A 23,254-nucleotide genomic window follows, 5' to 3' on the forward strand; every position below is an offset into this window, starting at 1 on the left:
TTTTCCCTACATCCAGGTACTCCAATCTGCCCAATCATTTACACATGGCGGTTATTGAGTCTCTCCTGCTCCAGTTCAGATGGCACGATGCGATGTGGTGCACATCACTTCGTGATTACACAGGACCAAACGATATGTTGACTCGGAAGTTGGGCACTGTTGGATACAATATACTGTGCCACCTTTCCTAAGATTGCATAGTGTGTATGCTAGTCTAGTGTGTTCTGCTATTGTACGACTGAGTGAAACTAGAACGACTGTTGCATCATCAAGTGTGTACCTACAGTAGCTTCACCCACACTCACGTCCCTTCAGCTCCACTACTACTGAGCCAAAGTGGTCTTGTGCGACAGCAGAGAGATGTTTCACCTTAATGCCAATCCATCAGTGCAGCTGAAAATAGGATTTTAATAACCTACCGGTAAATCCTTTTCTCGTAGTCCGTAGAGGATGCTGTGGTCCACATTAGTACCATGAGGTATAGACTGGTCCACTAGGAGCCACTGGCACGTTAAGAGTTTGAGAGTGTGGGCTGGCTCCTCCCTCTATGCACCTCCTACCAGACTCGGTCTAGAAACTGTGCCCGAGGAGACGGACAACTTAGAGAGAAGGATTTTACACAGACAGTGGCGAGATTCACACCAGCTCACACATACAAGGCAAACTAGCTTGAAACATCAGCAACGTCTAAACAATATTACTTAACCAAGTAACAAAACCGTACTAAACCAAGCAGTACTGAACAAAGTAACCACTGCAGGAGCACGAAGCGCTGGGCGGGCGCCCAGCATCCTCTACGGACTACGAGAAAAGGATTTACCGGTAGGTAATTAAAATCCTATTTTCTCTTCCGTCCAAGAGGATGCTGGGGTCCACATTAGTACCATGGGGGATGTACCAAAGCTCGCAGAACGGGAGGGAGAGCGCGGAGGCTCCTGCAGAACGGATTGACCAAACTTCAGGTCCTCAGTGGCCTAGGCATCGAACTTGTAGAACTTTGCAAACGTGTTAGACCCTGACCAAGTAGCCGCTCGGCAAAGCTGTAAAGCAGAGACACCCCGGGCAGCCGCCCAGGAAGAACCCACCTCACGAGTAGTGGGCCTTAATAGACGTAGGACATGGCAATCCTGCCGTAGAATACGCATGCTGGATAGAGAACCCGATCCGAGAGATCGTCTGCGTAGAAGCAGGACACCCAAGTTTCTTGGGATCATACAGGACAAACAGAGTCTGATTCCTGTGACGAGTAGTACTCTTCACATAGATTTTCAGAGCCCTTACAACATCCAAGGACTTTTATGAAATTGAGGAGTCAGTAGCAACTGGCACCACAATAGGTTGGTTGACCTGAAATGCAGACACAACCTTCGGAAGGAACTGCTGACGTGTCCGGAGCTCAGCTCTATGTTCATGGAAGATCAAGTAGGGGCTCTTACAAGACAAAGCCCCCAGCTCCGACACACGTCTAGCAGACGCTAACAAAGACAGCCTTCCATGTGAGAAACTTGACCTCAACCTCCTGTAAAAACTTGAACCAATCCGATTGGAGAAACTGTAGCACCACGTTAAGATCCCATGGTGCCGTAGGCGGCACAAAGGGAGGCTGGATGTGCAGAACCCCTTTAAAAAAAAAAAAAAAGTCTGAACCTCCGGGAGGGAAGCCAACTGTTTCTGGAAGAAAATGGATAGGGACGAAATCTGGACCTTTACAGATCCCAACCTCAGGCCCATATCCACACCTGCTTGCAGGAAGAGGAGAAACCGTCTCAGCTGAAACTCCACCGTAGAAAACTTCTTGGACTCACACCAAGATACATATATTTTCCAAATACGATGGTAATGTTTACACGGTACTCCTGTCCTAGCTTGTATCAGGATAAGACTAACCTTGTTCGGAATGCCCTTCCAAGCTAATATCTGGCGTTCAACCTCCATGCCATCAAACGTAGCCGTTTGATGGCATGAAGTCTAGATAAGCGAACAGCCCCTGCTGCAGCAGGTCCTCCCGAAGAGGAAGAGGCCTCGGCTCTTCTAGCAGTAGATCCAGAAGGTCCACGTACCAAGCCCTTCTTGGCCAGTCCGGAGCAATAAGGATTGCCTGAACTCTTGTTCTCCTGATGAGTTTTAGAACTCTTGGAATGAGTGGAAGAAACATGTACACTACCTGGAACACCCACGGAGTCACTAGGGCATCCACCGCCACATCTTGTGGGTCTCTCAACCTGGAACAAAACCGCCGAAGCTTCTTGTTGAGACGAGAGGCCATCATGTCTATTTGAGGTACACCCCAAAGATCTGACACCTCCGGATGGAGTCCCCACTCTCCTGGATGGAGATCGTGTCTGCTGAGGAAGTCCGCTTCCCAGTTGTCTACTCCCGGAATGAAGATTGCTGACAGCGCCAAAGCGTGTTTTTCTGCCCAGAGGATGATTCTTGTTACCTTGCAACTCTGCTTTTCGTTTCGCCCTGTCGGTTTATGTAAGCCACTGTCATTACATTGTCTGACTGCACTTGAATGGCTCAATCTCGCAGAAGATGGGCCGCTTGGAGAAGACCGTTTTAGACAGTTCTTAGTTCCAGAATGTTTATTGGTTGGCTGGATTCCAGGCTTGACCACCTTCCTTGGAAGGTTTCCCCGAGTGACTGCGCCCCAGTCTCTGAGACTTGCATCCGTGGTTAGGAGGATCCAGTCCTGAATTCCCAAACCTGCGGCCCTCCAGAAGGTGAGGTAGTTGTAGCCACCCGAGGACTGAAATCCTGGCTTTTGGCGACAGACGTATTCTCTGGTGCATGTGTAGATGAGATCCCGACCACTTGTCCAGGAGATCCAGTTGAAAGGGCCGAGCATGAAACCTTCCGTACTGTAGAGCTTCGTAAAAGGCCACCATCTTCCCCAGAAGGCGAATGCACTGATGAACAGAAACCCGGGCTGGCTTCAGGACATCCTGGTCCATTGTTTGCATCACCAACGCTTTTTCCCCCGGAAGACACTGCACTTCTGTGTAAAGGATCATTCCCAGAAAAGACAACCTCCTAGTCGGCTCCAAATGTGATTTTGGAAAATTCAGGATCCAACCGTGTTCCCTGAGCAGACGAGTAGTGAGAACAATGAACTGCAACAAACTCTTCCTGGACGATGCCTTTATCAGCAGATCGTCCAGATATGGGATCATGTTCACCCCCTGTTTGCAGAGGAGAACCATCATCTCTGCCATCACCGTGGTGAACACCCTCGGTGCTCTGGAGAGGCCGAATAGTAGTGCCTGGAATTGATAGTGACTGTCCAACAGTGCAAATCGGAGATAAGCCTGGTGAGACGGCCAAATAGGAATGTGGAGGTACGTATCCTTGATATCCAGGGATACCAGAAACTCTCCCTCCTTCAGACATGAAATCATTGCCCTGAGAGACTCCATTTTGAATTTGAACACCCTCAGGTAAGGGTTCAACGATTTCAAGTTCAAAATTGGTCTGATCAAACCATCCGGTTTCAGTACCACAAAAAGGTTTGAATAATAACCCTTGCTTTGCATATGAGGTGAAACTGGGACAATGACCTGTGATTTTTACCAATTTTAGGATGGCTTCCTGTAGGATAGCCCTGTCTGTCAGCAAAGCTGGCAAGCCTGATTTGAAGAATCGGTGAGGGGGGAGTTCTTGAAACTCCAGTCTGTACCCCTGGAACACAATATCCTGTACCCAGGGATCCAGTCCGGATGACACCCAGACGTGGCTGAAATGTTTAAGTCTCGCACCCACCAGCCCGTCCTCCAGGCTTTGAGGTCCACTGTCATGCTGAGGATTTTGAGGAACCAGAAGCAGGTCTCTGGTCCTGGAAGCCTGCGGCTGCAGGCTTTTTGGATTTTGCCCGACCACCTCTAAAGAAAGTAATAGAAGGCTAGGGCTTTTTTTGTATTAGCGGTCCGAATGGACTGCTTCACAACTGAAGAAAATGGTTTCTTCGTAGAAGGAGTAGCAGAGGGAAGGAAAGGTGACTTACCCGCGGTTGCCGTGGAAATCCACACATCCAACGCTTCCCCAAATAGAGCCTGACCTGTGTAGGGTAGGTTCTCCACAATTCTCCTGGATTCCACGTCTGCAGATCATTGCCATAGCCAGAGTCCCCTGCGAGCGGATACAAACATGGAGGATATCCGTGCAGTCAGCGTACCCAGGTCTTTCATGGATTCCACCATGAACCCCGCAGAACCCTGTATGTTATGTAAAAACAATTTAATGTCACTACTATCCATTGCATCCAAATCCTCTAATAATGTGCCACCACTTAACTATGGCTTTAGAAATCCATGCACACGCAATAGTGGGTCTTAAGGCCACTCCTGAAGCAGTGTACATGGATTTGAGCGTAGTGTCAAGCTTACGATCAGCCGGTACTTTCAACGTGGTAAAACCAGGGACAGGTAAAACCACCTTTTTAGACAGTCTGGAGACAGATGCGTCAACAATTGGTCGGTTTTCCCTTTTTTTCCTATCTTCCTCAGGGAAGGGAAAAGCAACCAGAACTCTTTTTAGGATCTGGAATTTTCTCCGGGTTTCCCCCGGATTTTTAAAATATAGCGCTTAATTCTTTAGACGCGGGAGAGGTTAGCGGGGCTTTCTTATTATCAGTGAAGTAAGCCTCCTCAACCTGCTCAGGTGTAGTGTCATTAATGTTTAACACATCTCTAATGGCCTCATCATGAGCTGCACCCCCCTTTGCAAGGGATGCTGCCCCCTCAGCACGTCCCCATCACCATCTGAAGTATCAGAATCGGTATCTGTGTCATCTTGCATAATTTGGGCAAGTGCACGTTTCTGTGGGAACATGCTAGGGGATTTTGCAGGAATAGGGACAGAGCCTGACCAAACTGCCCTAGACTTCTTCAACACCTGAGAGTTTCAGTCTCAGTATTAGCTTCAACAATAGGGATCTGAGACAAAGCATTACAATCTTGTGTACATGGAATGGCTACCTCCTGAGAGGAAACATTTTCTGCAGCATGTGACACAGAGTCCCTAGACATGGCTATGCGAGATCGTAAACACCCACACACAGGGAAATGTCAGACACAGTTTCCTCCCTCCTCCCCAAACCCCCCTCCCTCCCCAAGTATGCCACAGAGAGACACAGATTGGAGCCAACCCACACACAGCGCTTTTTAAGGTAGAACTAATGACACTACCAGCACTATGTGTACCTTAATAGACTACACAGACTTTACACAGCCTCCCCCCTCCCTTCTACAACCCCCTGGTACCGTACAAGATAGCTGGAGTGGACTTGGAGGGACAGCTCTCCCTGTCAGCGCTTCTGCCGGCAGGAAGATGGCGCTGAACGCTGCTGGTTCCGCTCTGAGGAGAAGCTCCGCCCCCTTTCATGGCGCTGCTGCCCGCTCTCCTGTAGTTTATACTGGCCTGAGGAATTGTGCTGGCAGCGATCCTGGGACCCTGACAGACTTGTTGAACAGTGTAGGGTGTAGGCACTGGCTCAGGGCGTCCCACACAGCGCCGCACCATGTACCGTTGAGCCCCGGAGCGCAGTTAGTACTGCGCTCCCTACCCTGTTGCCGCCATCTTTACACCGGCTCCCCGCTTGCCCGGGGGGCCAGTGACTAACTCGCCACTGAAGTATTCTGGCTCTGTAAAGGGGTGGCGGCATGCTGCTGGGGTGAGCGATCCCCTGTGGTGGCGAAAGTTCGATCCCCTCAGGAGCTCAGTGTCCTTTCAGCGGAGATGAAACCCCGCAGGGCAGACACTACTCTCTTTCTTAGTCCCTCGAAGCAGGTTGGCTGTTGCCAGCAGCCTCCCTGTGCCTAAACTCAAAAAAAAATAAGATTTTACTTACCGATAAATCTATTTCTCGTAGTCCGTAGTGGATGCTGGGACTCCGTAAGGACCATGGGGAATAGCGGCTCCGCAGGAGACAGGGCACAAAATAAAAGCTTAAGGATCAGGTGGTGTGCACTGGCTCCTCCCCCTATGACCCTCCTCCAAGCCTCAGTTAGGATACTGTGCCCGGACGAGCGTACATAATAAGGAAGGATATTGAATCCCGGGTAAGACTCATACCAGCCACACCAATCACACCGTACAACTTGTGATCTGAACCCAGTTAACAGTATGATAAACGCAAAGGAGCCTCTGAAAAGATGGCTCACCACAATAATAACCCGAATTTTTGTAACAATAACTATATACAAGTATTGCAGACAATCCGCACTAGGGATGGGCGCCCAGCATCCACTACGGACTACGAGAAATAGATTTATCGGTAAGTAAAATCTTATTTTCTCTGACGTCCTAGTGGATGCTGGGACTCCGTAAGGACCATGGGGATTATACCAAAGCTCCCAAACGGGCGGGAGAGTGCGGATGACTCTGCAGCACCGAATGAGAGAACTCCAGGTCCTCCTCAGCCAGGGTATCAAATTTGTAGAATTTAGCAAACGTGTTTGCCCCTGACCAAGTAGCTGCTCGGCAAAGTTGTAAAGCCGAGACCCCTCGGGCAGCCGCCCAAGATGAGCCCACTTTCCTTGTGGAATGGGCTTTTACTGATTTTGGCTGTGGCAATCCTGCCACAGAATGTGCAAGCTGAATTGTACTACAAATCCAACGAGCAATCGTCTGCTTAGAAGCAGGAGCACCCAGCTTGTTGGGTGCATACAGGATAAACAGCGAGTCAGATTTTCTGACTCCAGCCGTCCTGGAAACATATTTTCAAGGCCCTGACAACGTCAAGCAACTTAGAGTCCTCTAAGTCCCTGGTAGCCGCAGGTACCACAATAGGTTGGTTCATGTGAAATGCAGAAACCACCTTAGGTAGAAATTGAGGACGAGTCCTCAATTCCGCCCTGTCAGAATGAAAAATTAAGTAAGGGCTTTTATAGGATAAAGCCGCCAATTCTGACACACGCCTGGCTGAAGCCAAGGCTAACAGCATCGACACCTTCCATGTGAGATATTTTAAGTCCACAGTGGAAAGTGGTTCAAACCAATGTGACTTTAGAAAACTCAACACCACATTGAGATCCCAAGGTGCCACTGGAGGCACAAAAGGAGGCTGTATGTGCAGCACCCCTTTTACAAATGTCTGAACTTCAGGTACTGAAGCCAGTTCTTTCTGGAAGAAAATCGACAGGGCCGAAATTTGAATCTTAATGGACCCTAATTTTAGGCCCATAGACAGTCCTGTTTGCAGGAAATGAAGGAAACGACCCAGTTGAAATTCCTCTGTAGGGGCTCTCTTGGCCTCACACCACGCAACATATTTACGCCAAATGCGGTGATAATGTTTTGCGGTTACGTCCTTCCTGGCTTTGACCAGAGTAGGAATGACTTCTTCTGGAATGCCTTTTTCCCTCAGGATCCGGCGTTCAACCGCCATGCCGTCAAACGCAGCTGCGGTAAGTCTTGGAACAGACAAGGCCCCTGCAGTAGCAGGTCCTTTCTTAGAGGTAGAGGCCACGGTTCGTCCGTGAGCATCTCTTGAAGTTCCGGGTACCAAGTCCTTCTTGGCCAATCCGGAACCACGAGTATAGTTCTTACTCCTCTCTTTCTTATGATTCTCAGTACTTTTGGTATGAGAGGCAGAGGAGGGAACACATACACTGACTGGTACACCCACGGCGTTACCAGAGCGTCCACTGCTATTGCCCGAGGGTCCCTTGACCTGGCGCAATATCTGTCCAGTTTTTTGTTTAGACGTGACGCCATCATGTCCACCTTTGGTTTTTCCCAACGGTTTACAATCAGGTGGAAGACTTCTGGGTGAAGTCCCCACTCTCCCGGGTGAAGGTCGTGTCTGCTGAGGAAGTCTGCTTCCCAGTTGTCCACTCCCGGAATGAACACTGCTGACAGTGCTATCACATGATTTTTCGCCCAGCGAAGAATCCTTGCAGCTTCTGCCATTGCCCTCCTGCTTCTCGTGCCGCCCTGTCTGTTTACGTGGGCGACTGACGTGATGTTGTCCGATTGGATCAACACCGCCTGACCCTGAAGCAGAGGTTTTGCTTGACTTAGGGCATTGTAAATGGCCCTTAGTTCCAGAATGTTTATATGAAGAGATGTTTCCATGCTTGACCACAAGCCCTGGAAATTCCTTCCCTGTGTGACTGCTCCCCAGCCTCTCAGGCTGGCATCCGTGGTTACCAGGATCCAATCCTGAATGCCAAATCTGCGGCCCTCTAGTAGATGAGCACTCTGCAGCCACCACAGGAGACACCCCCTTGTCCTTGGCGACAGGGTTATCCGCTGATGCATCTGCAGATGCGATCCGGACCATTTGTCCAGTAGATCCCACTGAAACGTTCTTGCATGGAATCTTCCGAATGGAATCGCTTCGTAAGAAGCCACCATTTTTCCCAGGACCCTCGTGCACTGATGCACTGAGACCTGGCCTGGTTTTAGGAGGTTCCTGACTAGCTCGGATAACTCCCTGGCCTTCTCCTCCGGGAGAAACACCTTCTTCTGGACTGTGTCCAGAATCATTCCTAGGAACAGTAGACGTGTCGTTGGAATCAGCTGCGATTTTGGAATATTTAGAATCCACCCGTGCTGACGTAACACTACCTGAGATAGTGCTACTCCGACTTCTAACTGTTCCCTGGATCTTGCCCTTATCAGGAGATCGTCCAAGTAAGGGATAATTAAAATGCCTTTTCTTCGTAGAAGAATCATCATTTCGGCCATTACCTTGGTAAAAACCCGAGGTGCCGTGGACAATCCAAACGGCAGCGTCTGAAACTGATAATGACAGTTTTGTACTACAAACCTGAGGTACCCTTGGTGAGAAGGGTATATTGGGACGTGGAGATAAGCATCTTTGATGTCCAGAGACACCATATAGTCCCCTTCTTCCAGGTTCGCTATCACTGCTCTGAGTGACTCCATCTTGAATTTGAACCTTTTTATGTAAGTGTTCAAGGATTTCAGATTTAAAATTGGTCTCACCGAGCCGTCCGGCTTCGGTACCACAAACAGCGTGGAATAATACCCCTTTCCTTGTTGCAGGAGGGGTACCTTGATTATCACCTGCTGGGAATACAGCTTGTGAATGGCTTCCAAAACTGCCTCCCTGTCGGAGGGAGACTTTGGTAAAGCGGACTTCAGGAACAGACGAGGGGGAAACGCCTCGAATTCCAGTTTGTACCCCTGCGATACCTGTAGAATCCAGGGATCCACTTGCGAGTGAGCCCACTGCGCGTTGAAATTCTTGAGACGGGCCCCCACCATATCCGAGTCTGCTTGTAAAGCCCCAGCGTCATGCTGAAGACTTGGCAGAAGCAGGGGAGGGCTTCTGCTCCTGGGAAGCGGCTGCATGGTGCAGTCTTTTTCCTCTTCCTCTGCCCCGGGGCAGAAAAGAGTGGCCTTTTGCTCGCTTGTACTTATGGGAACGAAAGGACTGAGTTTGAAAAGACGGTGTCTTTTTCTGCTGATGTGAAGTGACCTGGGGTAAAAAGGTGGATTTTCGAGCCGTTGCCGTGGCCACCAGGTCCGATAGACCAGCCCCAAATAACTCCTCCCCTTTATACGGCAATACTTCCATGTGCCGTTTGGAATCCGCATCCCCTGACCACTGTCGCGTCCATAACGCTCTTCTGGCAGAGATGGACATAGCACTTACTCTTGATGCCAGGGTGCAAATATCCCTCTGTGCATCACGCATATATAGTAATGCATCCTTTAAATGTTCTATAGTTAACAAAATATTGTCCCTATCCAGGGTATCAATATTCTCAGTCAGGGAATCCGACCATGCGACTCCAGCACTGCACATCCAGGCTGAGGCGATTGCTGGTCGCAGTATAACACCAGTATGTGTGTATATACTTTTTAGGATATTTTCCAGCCTTCTATCAGCTGGTTCTTTGAGGGTGGCCGTATCAGGAGACGGTAACGCTACTTGTTTAGATAAACGTGTGAGCGCCTTATCTACCCTAGGGGGTGTTTCCCAACGCGCCCTAACCTCTGGCGGGAAGGGATATAATGCTAATAATTTTTTAGAAATTAGCTGTTTTTTATCGGGGGAAACCCACGCTTTATCACACACCTCATTTATTTCCTCTGACTCAGGAAAAACTATTGGTAGTTTTTTCACACCCCACATAATACCCTTCTTTGTGGTACTTGTAGTGTCAGAAAGGTTCAATGCCTCTTTCATTGCCGTGATCATGTAACGTGTGGCCCTACTGGACATTACGTTTGTCTCGTCACCGTCGACACTAGACTCAGTATCTGTGTCAGGGTCTGTGTCGACCCACTGAGGTAACGGGCGTTTTAGCGCCCCTGACGGTGTCTGAGACGCCTGGACAGGCACTAATTGATTTGCCGGCTGTCTCATGTCGTCAACAGTTTTTTGCAAATTGCTGACATTATTGCCAGCAGGACTCTCTGAAAATAAAAAAAACTAAACTAAACTTTTATTCTAAGCAGCTCAGGAGAGCCACCTAGATTGCACCCTTCTCGGCCGGGCACAAAAATCTAACTGAGGCTTGGAGGAGGGTCATAGGGGGAGGAGCCAGTGCACACCACCTGATCCTTAAGCTTTTATTTTGTGCCCTGTCTCCTGCGGAGCCGCTATTCCCCATGGTCCTTACGGAGTCCCAGCATCCACTAGGACGTCAGAGAAAATAAAAATAATAATACACAAACACTAAGAGAACTCCTATGGAGCTCCCCTAGCTGTGACCGGCTCTTCCGGGCACACATTTTCTAAATGGAGTCTGGTAGGAGGGAATAGAGGGAGGAGCCAGCCCACACTCTCAAACTCTTAAAGTGCCAGTGGCTCCTACTGGACTAGCCTATACCCCATGGTACTAATGTGGACCCCAGCATCCTCTAGGACGCAAGATTTTTTTTTTTTTTAAAGCTTTAACAGTGCTACAACCCTAAAGGAGTAGGGAAATGAAGTAGGAGTTTCATGTTGAAAAGTCAGAACTTTAAAGATTTTTAAAAGCATGGGTAGGGTTTGATATAGTCTGATGAACATGCCATAGATCAAATGAGCTTACACGTTTGGTTCAGTTGTAGATACATCCTCATGAGCGTACCAGTCAGGGGTTGCATAGGCAACTGGGGAAGCTTTGTTAGCTGCAGGTGTCATTTGTTTCAATAAATCTAAAAGGATACAAATAAAGCATTATTTTATGCAGTTATGGATAGAACATAATACATGCTTCATACAGTTTATCATTGCAAAGATTTTCTTCCATGCCTGTGAATAGTTAATTGATGCCAAAACCTAATCAGTTTTATCCCGCATAATGTGATTCTGTTGGAATTGTGCTGGTTATGTTATATGTTTAATACATAAAACATTTGTGTAGTTTACTATTATGGTATGTCTACAGTGTTCTCATACACCATGCGAGCAAGAGGTCTGGTGTGAGCAAACTGCAGAGTCTTTTTGGCAAGAACGTGCATCTTAGCTGCAATATGATGCAACAAACCACTTCAGTAGACTGTACTAATTAATTTGATATGCGACACTTACAGATCTGTTTGTCCAATTCTGTATAAGATGCCCAATAGAAAGTGGCGTGAAAAGAATAAAATGAAAATAAAAAGCAGCAGCATCGTACCACTTAGTATACAGATTCAGACACAGAGAAAGAATTGTCGCAAATCAAATTAGACATTGAAGTGGTTTTGTCACGTAATATTGCGAGTAAGACTTACGTTTGCGCAAAAAAAGTTGCGATCAGAGTGGCACGGATTCTGGTGCGCCACAAAGGGATGTTTTGTGTGACTGCAGCAAAAGTGTTTCAGGACATATCGGACGATTAGATTCTGAAAGATTCTCAGAAACATTCTAAATAAACCCAATACAGTTTATTCAAAGTGGACACTTCTGCCTGACCTTACAATGCATGCTGTGGGTCGCATTTGCCCTTGACAAAGTGCGCAATGTAGCAGTACGTGTGTGTTTTAAGACAGCTCTTTTCATGAGAAATGTCTGCCGAGTGATATATAAGGAGAGTATACAAAATATATATATATTTTGTTAAATGATCCCCCGTTGTACTTTGCTCGCACCCCCGCACACACAGACCTATATACCTCATGCCTATCACCCTCTCCCCAAGTCCTTATATCCTGTATGCTTTTCATCCCCCCACCCCATATACACTTTATGCCAATCACCCCCTCCCCACACAATATTATATATATATATATATATATCATGGATATTATATGCCATAATATCCTGCTCTTTTATCACTAACATTTCATGGTATGCCACAACGCTCCTTACATCATGCTGAGGCTCATCTCTAGACTTGTGACTTGAAGGCTGCAGGGGCAGGAGGCGGACCCGTCCAAGCAGTGCGGTTGACAGGGGGTTAGATCGGGGTGTGACTAGGGGGCAGGATTGGGGCATGACTAGAGGCAGGATTGGGGCAGAGCCTGAAGCAACAGACATACTAGTGTAACTAGCATCGCTGCTCTGCTGTGGAGACTGGAGGGTACACTATAAATACAGTCCAGAATGCAGGTGGGAAGGCTGCTGAAGTGAATCCAGTACAGCTAGGCAGTGAGGAGTAGAGAGACTGCCACTGCTGCACTGCTCTGCTGTGTGAGTGACTGCTGCAGGACAAAGGATGCACTCTGATTGCTAGCTCTGATTGGCTCTCTGAGACAGAGCCAATGTGCCCTGTTGCATAGCAGTAGCCTAGAGAGGGGAGGGAGTGAGGGGACTGAGCAGGGCCACGTCTGAGGAAGGCCGAGTCAGAGACAGCCTCCAACAAACCCATAAAGACTCCATGATGTAGAAACAGCAGCTTGGAAGGAGTTGGGGGAGGCGTAGCTATCATGAATAAAAATAAAAAAGGGCCACCATCAGAACACTATCGAATGATCATCATCGATAGTGGCAAACCATCAGAAGGCCACAAGCGAATTGAAAAATCACTACCATCAAAACAAAAACAGATGGTTGGTAAACATCGAATTTCGATGTCCATCCCTACTGAGACACACAGCGCAGTATGCCGCACTGGGGCAGTGACTCACTGCTTACAGCCCAGCGATAGGCCGTGTACTCGGAGCCCAGTTACCCTGGTTGTAGGCACACGAAGGGAGGAGGAGGTACGCTAGATGCACAGGGAGGCTGCTGCTTGCCGTGTCTACTTTAGCCGAGGAAGCAGAATGGCCCCAAATGCTTTCAATTGTACAGGCTCAGAGGGCATATATCACCCTGCTTCCCGACCAAACTAGTCACTGTGTCAGCGGGACTGGACAGCACTCACTGAGTCATCCACCAGCCACACTGTATACTTCCGGACTCGAAAAGCTTTCTGTACAGTAGGCGCCAAGCGGCTTCAGGTACACACTGCTCTGTACAGTCCGACTACCGTTGACACCCCCCACCCCACCCACAGCTAACAGGAAGTAAACTGCTGAGCCGGGGGCTCGGAGGCGGTGCACTACTTATAAAAATAAATAAAATAATCAGTGGGATTGCTTGCTGGACCTTGCCCCCCCCACCCTCCTCCAAGCGGCTGGGCCTTATAGCAGTAGCATCCCCTGCACCCTCCACACATGTCTTTACCTGGTCTGCCTCCTTGTTTGGCCAGCTTGACATAATCAGAATCTGTATCCTTAATCCAATGTCTCCGGCTTTCATTCATTAACTCATTATGAGGTTCTGCAAGATCACTCAAACCTGGAATTTGTGATGTAGGAGGAAGATCATCCTTGTCAGTCTTCTCAGTTTGTTTCAAAGGAGCATGGTGGAACCAATCTGCAAATAAGAAACAACATATTACCCCCTCATTGTGTAACCAAGCGATAAGTCACACATGCAAGTATGTGGCTCTCATTGCTCATCACTTATTCTCCCATGGATCACTTTAAGGGGTCAATCCTGTCAGCCATGCGTTCCCTAAGTGCTGAAACACACTACCCGGCTTTTGCCGGCCGGGAAAAAGCCGGACGGCTTTTTCCCGTGCCGGCATTGTAGTTAACAGTGTGAGGTCTAGGGTCCCTTCACACTGCACGGCCCCGGCTGCCGGGTTGCAGCCGGGTCTCACCACTGGAAGGTCCGGCGGCCGGGCGGCCGCCGGGCCGTCTTTGGAGCCAGTAAACCATGTGTGTGAAGGGGAGCTTTCACACACACAACGTTTTATTCTGAAGCCGTGTCTGATGCTGCGCATGCGCACAGCATCACACACGGCTCAAAGCCGTCCTGTGTGACAGACACTGCCGGTTTCTCCCGGATGGCAAAAAGCCGGACAAAGTTTGTTCGGCTTTTTGCCATCCGGGAAAAACCGGAGTGTGTGTTACAGCCCTAAGAGGGTGAGGAAGTGCGGCTATATACTGCTCTTACAGTACCTCCAGACTTGTGGAATTTTGCTCACAGCCCTATAAAAAAGTTACCCAAGAAACTCTGGATCGGTTTGCTTTCTCTTCCAATATAATTTCCCTGTTGAAAGTATGTTAATTGTTTTATATAAGGGTGCAAATGCTGTTCTTTAAAGACAAGATAATAACTTACTCCTAGGGGGTGGGGGGTCGTTTTGATGCAACAGTTGCGTAAGCAAGCAAGTGCGGCCATAGGGCTGTGCACAAAATTCCACAGTGCCATTGGCGGAATTTCCACACCATTTGCATCTAACTGAATTGACCACTTAGCTGGATAAGACATTTCAAACAAAATTAATTTGTTCATACATTTTTTTGGCTGTAATAGAAAACACTTTGTTATTTTCTAATAAAGGATCAGTATAATTTGTGCAATTTAAATTCTGATTGCCTGATCCTTTAGCAATTAACAGGTGTGATATAGCAGATACAGTGTTAAAAGATAGACAGTCATTAGGTAGACACCATATGGTCTACAGGGTCAAAAGTCAGACATAAATAAAAAAAAAAATTGTTGTGTTTTTAAACATTGTTAACCCAAATTTGGTGAAATTCATCCGGTCGCCACAAGTTTACTAAAAGGTAATAGTTTGACATGGATAGTGAATGAGGCAAAAGTTGTATAAAACTGGACCCCCAATGAACACCCCCCCCCCCACTACCTTTCCTCTGCCCCACTCTCCCTTCACAGATATAAAATTAGCACTTATGAATAAGAATATTTTTAACCAGCGACATGGTGATTATTACTCAGTCTGTGTTCCTTAGAAACTGCAGAAGAATAGCTTACTCTATACTGCCAGGATAAGCATCCAATGACTAATGATCCAGCCTGTTCAGTCAAATGAATCAACATTTTAGACTTCCCAGTCATGGGCTCAACTGAGTGTGAACATGCAGGAACAGTTGTCATGGCAATTAATGATCCTTGTGGCAGTCATTATTAGGTATTTCACAACTGGTTTGCCTTAGGTATTCATGCCATGGGCCAGTGTGAATATGGTTCAGATAGTCTAAGCATAGGAACTTAACACTTTGAAAATGAGAAGGCTATTAAATCATAGATTCTGGTACTTGCTTATGAATTCATGTGGTTAAATTGCTCTAGTGCTCTCCATTTAGGATTACAAAAACCCACGTGTATAATGTATTGATCGGAGGCATTCAGAGTCTTTCAAGGAGGTTAAAAAAAAAATAAAAAAAAATTGTGAGCTTTATTCCTGTGTTTCATGTACCCAAAACGTAGGAATAAAGCTCACCATTTCTTTCACCTACTTAAAAAAGAGCGAGTAGCGCAGATCAATAGAAGTATATCTCCATTCAATAATAAAAAAGATTTATGGTAGACTTACTGTGGTTAAATCTCTTTCTGCGAGGTACACTGGATTCCACAGGGTATACATCGGGGTGTAGAGTTGGATCTTGATCCAAGGCACCAACAGGCTAAAGCTTTGACTGTTCCTAGGATGCATTGAGCCGCCTCCTTTATAACCCCGCCTCCAGGCACTGGAGCTCAGTTTCGTTAACCAGTCCAATGCAGTAGCAGATAAAAGACGGTAGCCAACTTGCACAATTGTTCAGCGGACGCGCCTCGGCGGGCCGCCCAAGAAGGTCCAACAGACCGAGTAGAATGGGCTTTAATAGCAACAGGAGCTGGGAGTCCAGCCTGCGCATAGGCTTGTGCAATCACCATTCTAATCCATCTGGCCAAGGTTTGCTTATTTGCAGGACAGCCACGTTTGTGGAACTAAAAAAGTACAAAAAGGGTATCTGACCTCCTGAGGCAGTCCTCTCTACAAAAATACGGGGAGCCCTTACCACATCCAAAGATCGCTCTTTGGAGGACAAACCAGGAGAGATAAAGGCCGGGACCACACTCTCCTGGTTAAGATGAAAAGATGATACCACCTTCTTTAGGTAGATAACCAGGGCGAGTTCGAAGAATTGCCCGGTCACGGTGAAAAATCAGAAAGGGTGGACGACAGGACAAAGCTCCTAAGTCCAACACCCTCCTAGCAGAGCCAATAGCCAGCAGAAACACGACCTTAAGTGTAAGACATTTAAGATCCACAGACTCAAGAGGTTCAAATGGAGACTCTTGCAGGGCATTTAAGACAACCGACAGATCCCATGGAGCCACAGGAGGGACATAAAGAGGTTGAATCCGTAAAACACCAGAGTGAAAGTATGAATGTCAGGAATAGACAAAATTTTCCTCTGAAACCACACCAAGGAGGCAGATATATGAATCTTGAGGGAGGCCAGACGAAGGCCTAAATCTAGGCCTTGTTGCAGAAAAGCCAAAAGCCTAGAAGAAGTTCTGAACGAATAGGCATCATAATTCTTAGCAGCACACCATGTGACGTAAGAGTTCCAGACCCTGTAATAAATCCGTGCAGAAGCCGTTTTGCGGGCCTTCAACATAGTTTGAATAACCGCTTCAGAGAATCCCTTGGCCCTCAGGAGTGAAGCTTCAAGAGCCACGCCGTCAAAGCCAGTCTGGCCAGATCCGGATAGACACAAGGGCCCTGAACGAGGAGGTCTGGGCGTTGAGGAAGTAGAAGAGAACGCTCTATCGATAGACCCTGAATGTCTGAGAACCAGTGCCGTCTGGGCCACGCTGGAGCGACTAGAAGTAGTATTCCTCTTTCTTGCTTGAACTTCTGTAGTACCCTGGGCAAGAGTGACACTGGAGGGAACATGTATGGCAGCCAAAAGGTCCATGGAATTGCCAGTGCGTCCACGAATGCTGCTTGAAGATCCCTTGTCCTTGATATGAAGACCAGAACCTTGCGATTGTGTTGAGACGCCATCAGGTCTACATCTGGTAGGCCCCACTTATCCACTAGGAGTTGAAAGACTTCCGGATGAAGACTCCACTCTCCGGCGTGAACATCCTGACGAAATCCGCTTCCCAGTTGAGGACTCCGGGGATGAACACTACCAATATTGCTGGCAGATGGCATTCCGCCCAACGGAGAATTTTTGATACTTCCAGCATTGCCATGTGGCTTCGAGTGCCTTGATGATTTATGTACACCACCGTGGTGGCGTTGTCCGATTGTACTTGACCAGGCCTGTTCTGTACTAGAGGCAGGGCCAGTGTCAACGCATTGAACACTGCCCGCAATTCCAGAATGTTTATCGGGAGGAGAGATTCCTCCCTGGTCCAATGACCCTGGAGAGAGAGTGTTGCTCCAAAACCGCACCCCAACCCCGCAGACTGGCATCCGTTGTCCGGAGGAACCAGTTGGAGGAGATCCAGAAGTGACGGCCCCTGCTCAACCTCAGGAGTCAAGGAGACCATGGGAGACCTGATCCGATGAGGAAGGCCATCCCACTTGGAAAAGGATTTACCTCTGCAGAGGGTGGGAATGAAATGAAGCGTACTCTACCATGTCGAAAGCAGACACCATGAGGCCTAGTACTTGCATCGCTGAGTGTATCGTCACTCTTGGGTGAGAGGGGAAATATCTGATCCTGTTCTGAAGTTAAGACTTTCTCTGGAAACAAAAACAATCGTTGTCTGGGTGTCCAGTAGTGCCCCCAGGTGCACCATGCTCCGAGCAGGGACCAGCGAGGACTTTTTCCAGTTGATGAGCCACCCGTGGGCTTTAGGAATTGGACAGTCTGTTCCAGTTGACTGAGGAGAACCTCTTGGGAGTTCGCCAGGATCAGCAAGTCGTCCAGATACGGCAGGATCCAGATTCCCTGACAGCGGAGAAGAGCCATCATCACAGCCATGACCTTGGTGAAGATCCGAGGGGCCATAGCCAATCCAAAAGGCAGGGCCTGGAATGGATACTGTAGGTTGCCAATAGCAAACCACAGATACTGCTGATGCGACATGGCAATAGGTATGTGCAGGTAAGCATCCTGTATGTCCAGAGTTTCCATACGGAATTTGGATACTCTCAAACTTGTTCAATGATTTGGAGGTTGAGTATGAGCCGGAAGAACCCATTTGGCTTCGGAACCAGAAACAGGGACAAATAGTATCCCCTGCCTCTCTGAAACAGAGGTACCGGCAAAACGTGATTGTACAACCAAGTGTAGAGCTCGCGCTTTTAACAGATCTGCAGGGATAACCGTTGTGCAAAACTAGTGAGGGGGACGTCTCTTGAAAGATTGTGTACCAGTGAGAGACAACTTCCCGCACCCAGGCGTCCGAAGTGGTCTTTAACCAAGTCTAGGCGAACTGCAGAAGTAGCCTCCCACCTGCGTTTCCCCAGGGGGAGGCCAGCCCATTCATGCAGCAGCCTTGCCTTGTTTGGAAGCAGGCTGACGGGCGGCCCAGGATTGTTTAGATTTGGGCTTAGTGGTTTTGAAAGCACGAGCCTGTCGCGGATACGCCTGACCCTTTGCTTTCCCTGGAGGTCGAAAGGAACGAAAGGTGGTACTCTTAGCCTTGGGAGCAGAAGGATTAGTATTTGGGAGAAACGTAGTCGTCAAGTCAGTTACAATCTTGTTCAGATCCTCCCCAAATAGAAGGTCTCCCTTAAAAGGGAGCACCTCCAAGGTCTTTTTGGAGTCCAGGTCCACCTTCCAGGACCTCAACCACAGAATTCGGCAAGCCAGGATAGACGTAGTAGATGCCTTGGCCGCCATTACACCTGTATCAGAGACCACCTCCTGAATATAGTGGGAGGCTGTGGTAATATAAGACAGATATTGTCTTGCAGTGTCCGAAAAATCCTGAGGCAGCTCATCCTCAATTGCCTGAACCCAATCCTCAATTCCTTTCGCAGCCAGGAGGCTGCCATAGTGGTCTATGTACCGCACCAGTAAGAGAGAGTAAATAGACTCTAGGCATCCCTCCACACGCTTATCCATTGGTTCCTTCAGTGAGGCGACAGTGGTGACAGGCAGAGCAGATGACACCACAAGACGGGCGACGCGAGTGTCCATCCGGTGGTGGAGTTTCCCATTTGTAACTCAACTCCGCAGGGATAAGTTAACGAGCTAGCATCTTTTTAGACAGGAAAAAGGTCTTTCCTGTAGACGACCCAAATTCCTGATGTATGTCAATTAAATGGTCAGAATGTGGAAAGACTACTTTAGCAACCTTCTGACATTTGAACTTATCAGGTTTTAGGCGCAGTAGTAGGCTCAATGTCATCATCCATTTGAAGAATTAGTTTAATAGCCTCCACTAGGTCAGGAATATCAACATGGGTTGTAGATTCCCCATCAAAAGAACTGTATCAGTGTCTGACGGATCAGTATATTCCCCATACTCATCGGAAGAATTATCTGAAATAAGAGTGGATTGTGAGGAAGAGATGGCCCGTTAAGAGGACCCCTTGGCCCCAGAGGGGCGTGTGGTAGACTTTTGTCTAACCAAAGATTGGTTTAATTGTTGTAATTGGGTAGACAGAGTATCCACCCAGGGTGGATAAAATATAGGGACAATATGTGGCTGCAATTGCACAGGAGGTCCCACAGGGGGCGCAAAACGTGTCACAAGTGTATTCAGCATACTTGAACACTGCCCAAGGTGGATCCTGATTGGCCACAGGTGCTGCAGGCTGACTGGGTGTATGGCGCCTGAACCAGCAGCTAAAACGTCCCCCTCAGGTAAATCCAGGACACAAACCAGAGGATTTAAGCGGTATGTGGTGACTGGAAAACGCAGGAAAAATATCAAAATCAAATATTTTGCGCAACACAATATAATACACACACACACACAATGGAATCCCACACAACAGCAACAGGCACACTCAGTCACATGTACAATGCAGAAGTTATTACATATAAACAATAAAACTGCACTGGACTAGTAAAACTACATATAAATATGTACGAGTATAGATATAACAAGGCACAGTAGATACTGGATGTAGATCACAGAATACTTTTACTAAATATTCAGATAGTGTTAGTTAAGAACAAGTGTAATGCTATTTAAAATGACATGTAGACTTACTTAAGTGCCTGTAAATGCACAGCGCTTATGAGGCAGGCGGCTTTACAGAGGAGAGAGAGCCCTGCAGTCCCAGAGATCAGCCCAGCTAGTACTGAACATGGCACCAAAATCTGTGTCAGGGAGTGAGGGAGAGTGAAATGCAGCTCCAGGGCGGGAACGCCAGCAGTAGATGGTGCCCGGAGCTTGTGGAGGGGCTACAGGTCAGCCCCTTATCCCCTATGCTGGTCCTCACCACCGGGTACTGTGTCGCCTATATAAAACGGATTTTAGTAAATCAGACCTGTGCTCCCCCTTGCCCTGGTGGATATAGTGGGGTCCCTGTGCAGTACAGTGTCCAAGCCAGCGGAGCAATTAACCAGCGGATCCCACCTGGGTGACCCTCTTACCTCCTCCCTGATGTGCAGCCACGCAACCCTGGAGAGCGTCAGCGGTGGTGTGCCTGATGACCGGTGCGCCTCCGCTGCAAGTACCCGGCCGCAGGAGTATGTAGCGCTGCTGGGGAGGTGTTGGAGCAGCAGCACAGAATGTCAGACTGACATAAATAGTGCTGCGGCCTTTGAAGTCTTCTTAAAAAAAAAAAACAAAAAAAAAAACACAAAAAAAAACCCCACACACCTCTTTTCAGGGCTGCCTAGCGCAGCCCCACCTGTTACTGACACCAACTTACAAATTGAGCTCCAGTGCCTGGAGGAGGGTGTTATAGAGGAGGCGGTGCAATGCATCCTGGGAACAGTCAAAACTTAGCCCGTTGGTGACTCGGATAAAGATACAACTCTACACCCGATGTATTCCCTGTGGAATCCCAGTGTACCCCGCTGCAGAAACATGGATTAATACTACAGAATGGTTTCAAACTGCCTGATTATAAGTATATTGCCACAAATTCAAAAGCAATAACAAACTTGGTTCCTGGCCCAGGAAATAGTGTATGACAGTATTATATTGAATGCAGTCTTCTAGATACAGGAACAATCTGATGTAGTTACAGATAATTAGCAAGAAGAGGTGCAATGATTCCCACACAATGGTAATTAGATGTTCTGTAAGAAACAAAGAAAACCAACATGCAAACACTGTAGAGTGTCTAACTGCAGACTAAACAAACCACCATTTAATATATGTTTTAAAGTGGTATATAAAATAAAAAAAATAAAAAATGTAGCAATACTGTAAATAAACTTCAACTGCTGTATGATCCATTACAATTCTGTATGGTTACATTGGTCATGTACAGTAAAGGTGGGTACACACTATTAGATATATCTGCAGATCAATTGATCTGCAGATATATCTATGTACGGATCGGGCAGTGTGTTGTGCATACACACAGCCCGATCCGTCGGGGGACTGACGTCATGAACTGGGCGGGCGCTCGCGCCCGCCCAGTTCACCTGTCAATCACCGCCGGCCGCCGCAGCATGTGTACGGGCGGTCGGACGACCGCCCCGTACACACACAGCGACGGGCCAATATATCGTTAGATATATTGGCTGTCGGCTGTGCTGCGCGGCCGACGCGATACGTCTGTGAACGACGGAGTTCACAGACGTATCGCCCGTACACACTGGCCGACGGACCCGCGATGTATCGGCCGTTCAAGAGAACGGCCGATACATCGACCAGTGTGTACGGGCCTTAAGTCATATTTCATTGATAGAACTGGCAAGCACAAATAAGCATTCCATGTATTGGCATTTTAAAAGACAGTGCCAGATAGGCTCACCAGAACATTACCAATTACAGTATGACAGCCAGGATTCATAAATGGGTGTTGTGGGGTCTCATAATTGAACAGGTTGTGTACATAACCTGCCCAGTCTCAGTATGTGTGGACTCTGAAGCAAGAAATTAAATAAGAGGTAAAAATAACAGACAGATTCCCATACGAAGTTGTGCGTGGCTGGAGGAAAAATAAATAAATCTCTCCTTAGCAAGTACAGTATTCCCCAATGTTGTGGCCTCTTGATAGTTTCCCGACATGTTTACCAGAAAGGACGCCAAGCAACCAAGAGGTTAGGTTTATATGCTTGGGCATAAATTCACTTATTATAGTCAGAAGCTCTCTATTATTCATGTTAGAAGACATTATATAAGATAAGCACATGTTAATAAGGATGTAGAAAATAACACAAAAAGGCTCCGATAGGCCATTTGTTCAACTCCTTATTAACAAGTTTGACGTATTATAACCATTAAACAGAAGTGTAAGACACCACAGGCATCCCACATCAGTTACACTGCACTATTACGCACTGCCGTCAAGCATTGTTGCCTTTTCCACTATCCAATTCTCCCCCTTTGGTTTGCCCCAGCCAGGGTAGTGCAAACAGTGCGTTGAACACTGCAGTTTTAATGTGGGTGCACCGTCTGCCCCCCTTGGTGTGTCCTGCAGTATGGGAAGTGTACTCCTGGATCCCAGAGCAGGAAGTACACTGCTGCAGTGCTTCAGACAAGGATGCTGTGAGGTACACATGCACTGCGAGTAGGGGGCAAGACACATACACACACTCTTTTTCACTGACACTACACCTGTAGGGAAGAAAATGAGGAGGAATGATGGGCAGGGGGTCTCTCTGCCATAATGTGTTCTGTCTTCTGGCACTGCAAGGGGGACGGCGGCGCGGCTCCGGGAACGGACGATCGAGGTCAGGCCCTGTGTTCGAACCCTCTGGAGCTAATGGTGTCCAGTAGCCTAAGAAGCACAAGCAGGTAGGTTTGCTTCTCTCCCCTCAGTCCCATGTAGCAGTGAGTCTGTTGCCAGCAGATCTCACTGAAAATAAAAAACCTAACAAATACTTTTTCTAGCAAGCTCAGGAGAGCCCACTAGGAGCACCCAGCTCTGGCCGGGCACAGATTCTAACTGAGGTCTGGAGGAGGGGCATAGAGGGAGGAGCCAGTGCACACCAGATAGTACCTAATCTTTCTTTTAGAGTGCCCAGTCTCCTGCGGAGCCCGTCTATTCCC

The 23,254-nt window shown here is 47.8% G+C and overlaps 1 protein-coding gene across 4 annotated transcripts in view; it reads right to left on the minus strand.

Moving 5' to 3' along the window:
* C5H7orf57 (chromosome 5 C7orf57 homolog) overlaps nt 1-23,254 on the minus strand; it is a 154,692-nt gene that overhangs the window by 63,947 nt on the left and 67,491 nt on the right. For all 4 annotated transcript variants that reach the window (XM_063922646.1, XM_063922647.1, XM_063922649.1 and 1 more), the window contains 2 exons: nt 13,550-13,741; nt 11,010-11,115 (listed from right to left, as the gene is read on the minus strand). In XM_063922646.1, coding sequence (XP_063778716.1) covers nt 11,010-11,115; nt 13,550-13,741 — 298 coding nt within the window. The remainder of the gene's footprint in view (nt 1-11,009; nt 11,116-13,549; nt 13,742-23,254) is intronic.

Source organism: Pseudophryne corroboree, chromosome 5 (genome assembly GCF_028390025.1).
Source record: "Pseudophryne corroboree isolate aPseCor3 chromosome 5, aPseCor3.hap2, whole genome shotgun sequence".
In the NCBI taxonomy this organism is placed as follows: Eukaryota; Metazoa; Chordata; class Amphibia; order Anura; family Myobatrachidae; genus Pseudophryne; species Pseudophryne corroboree.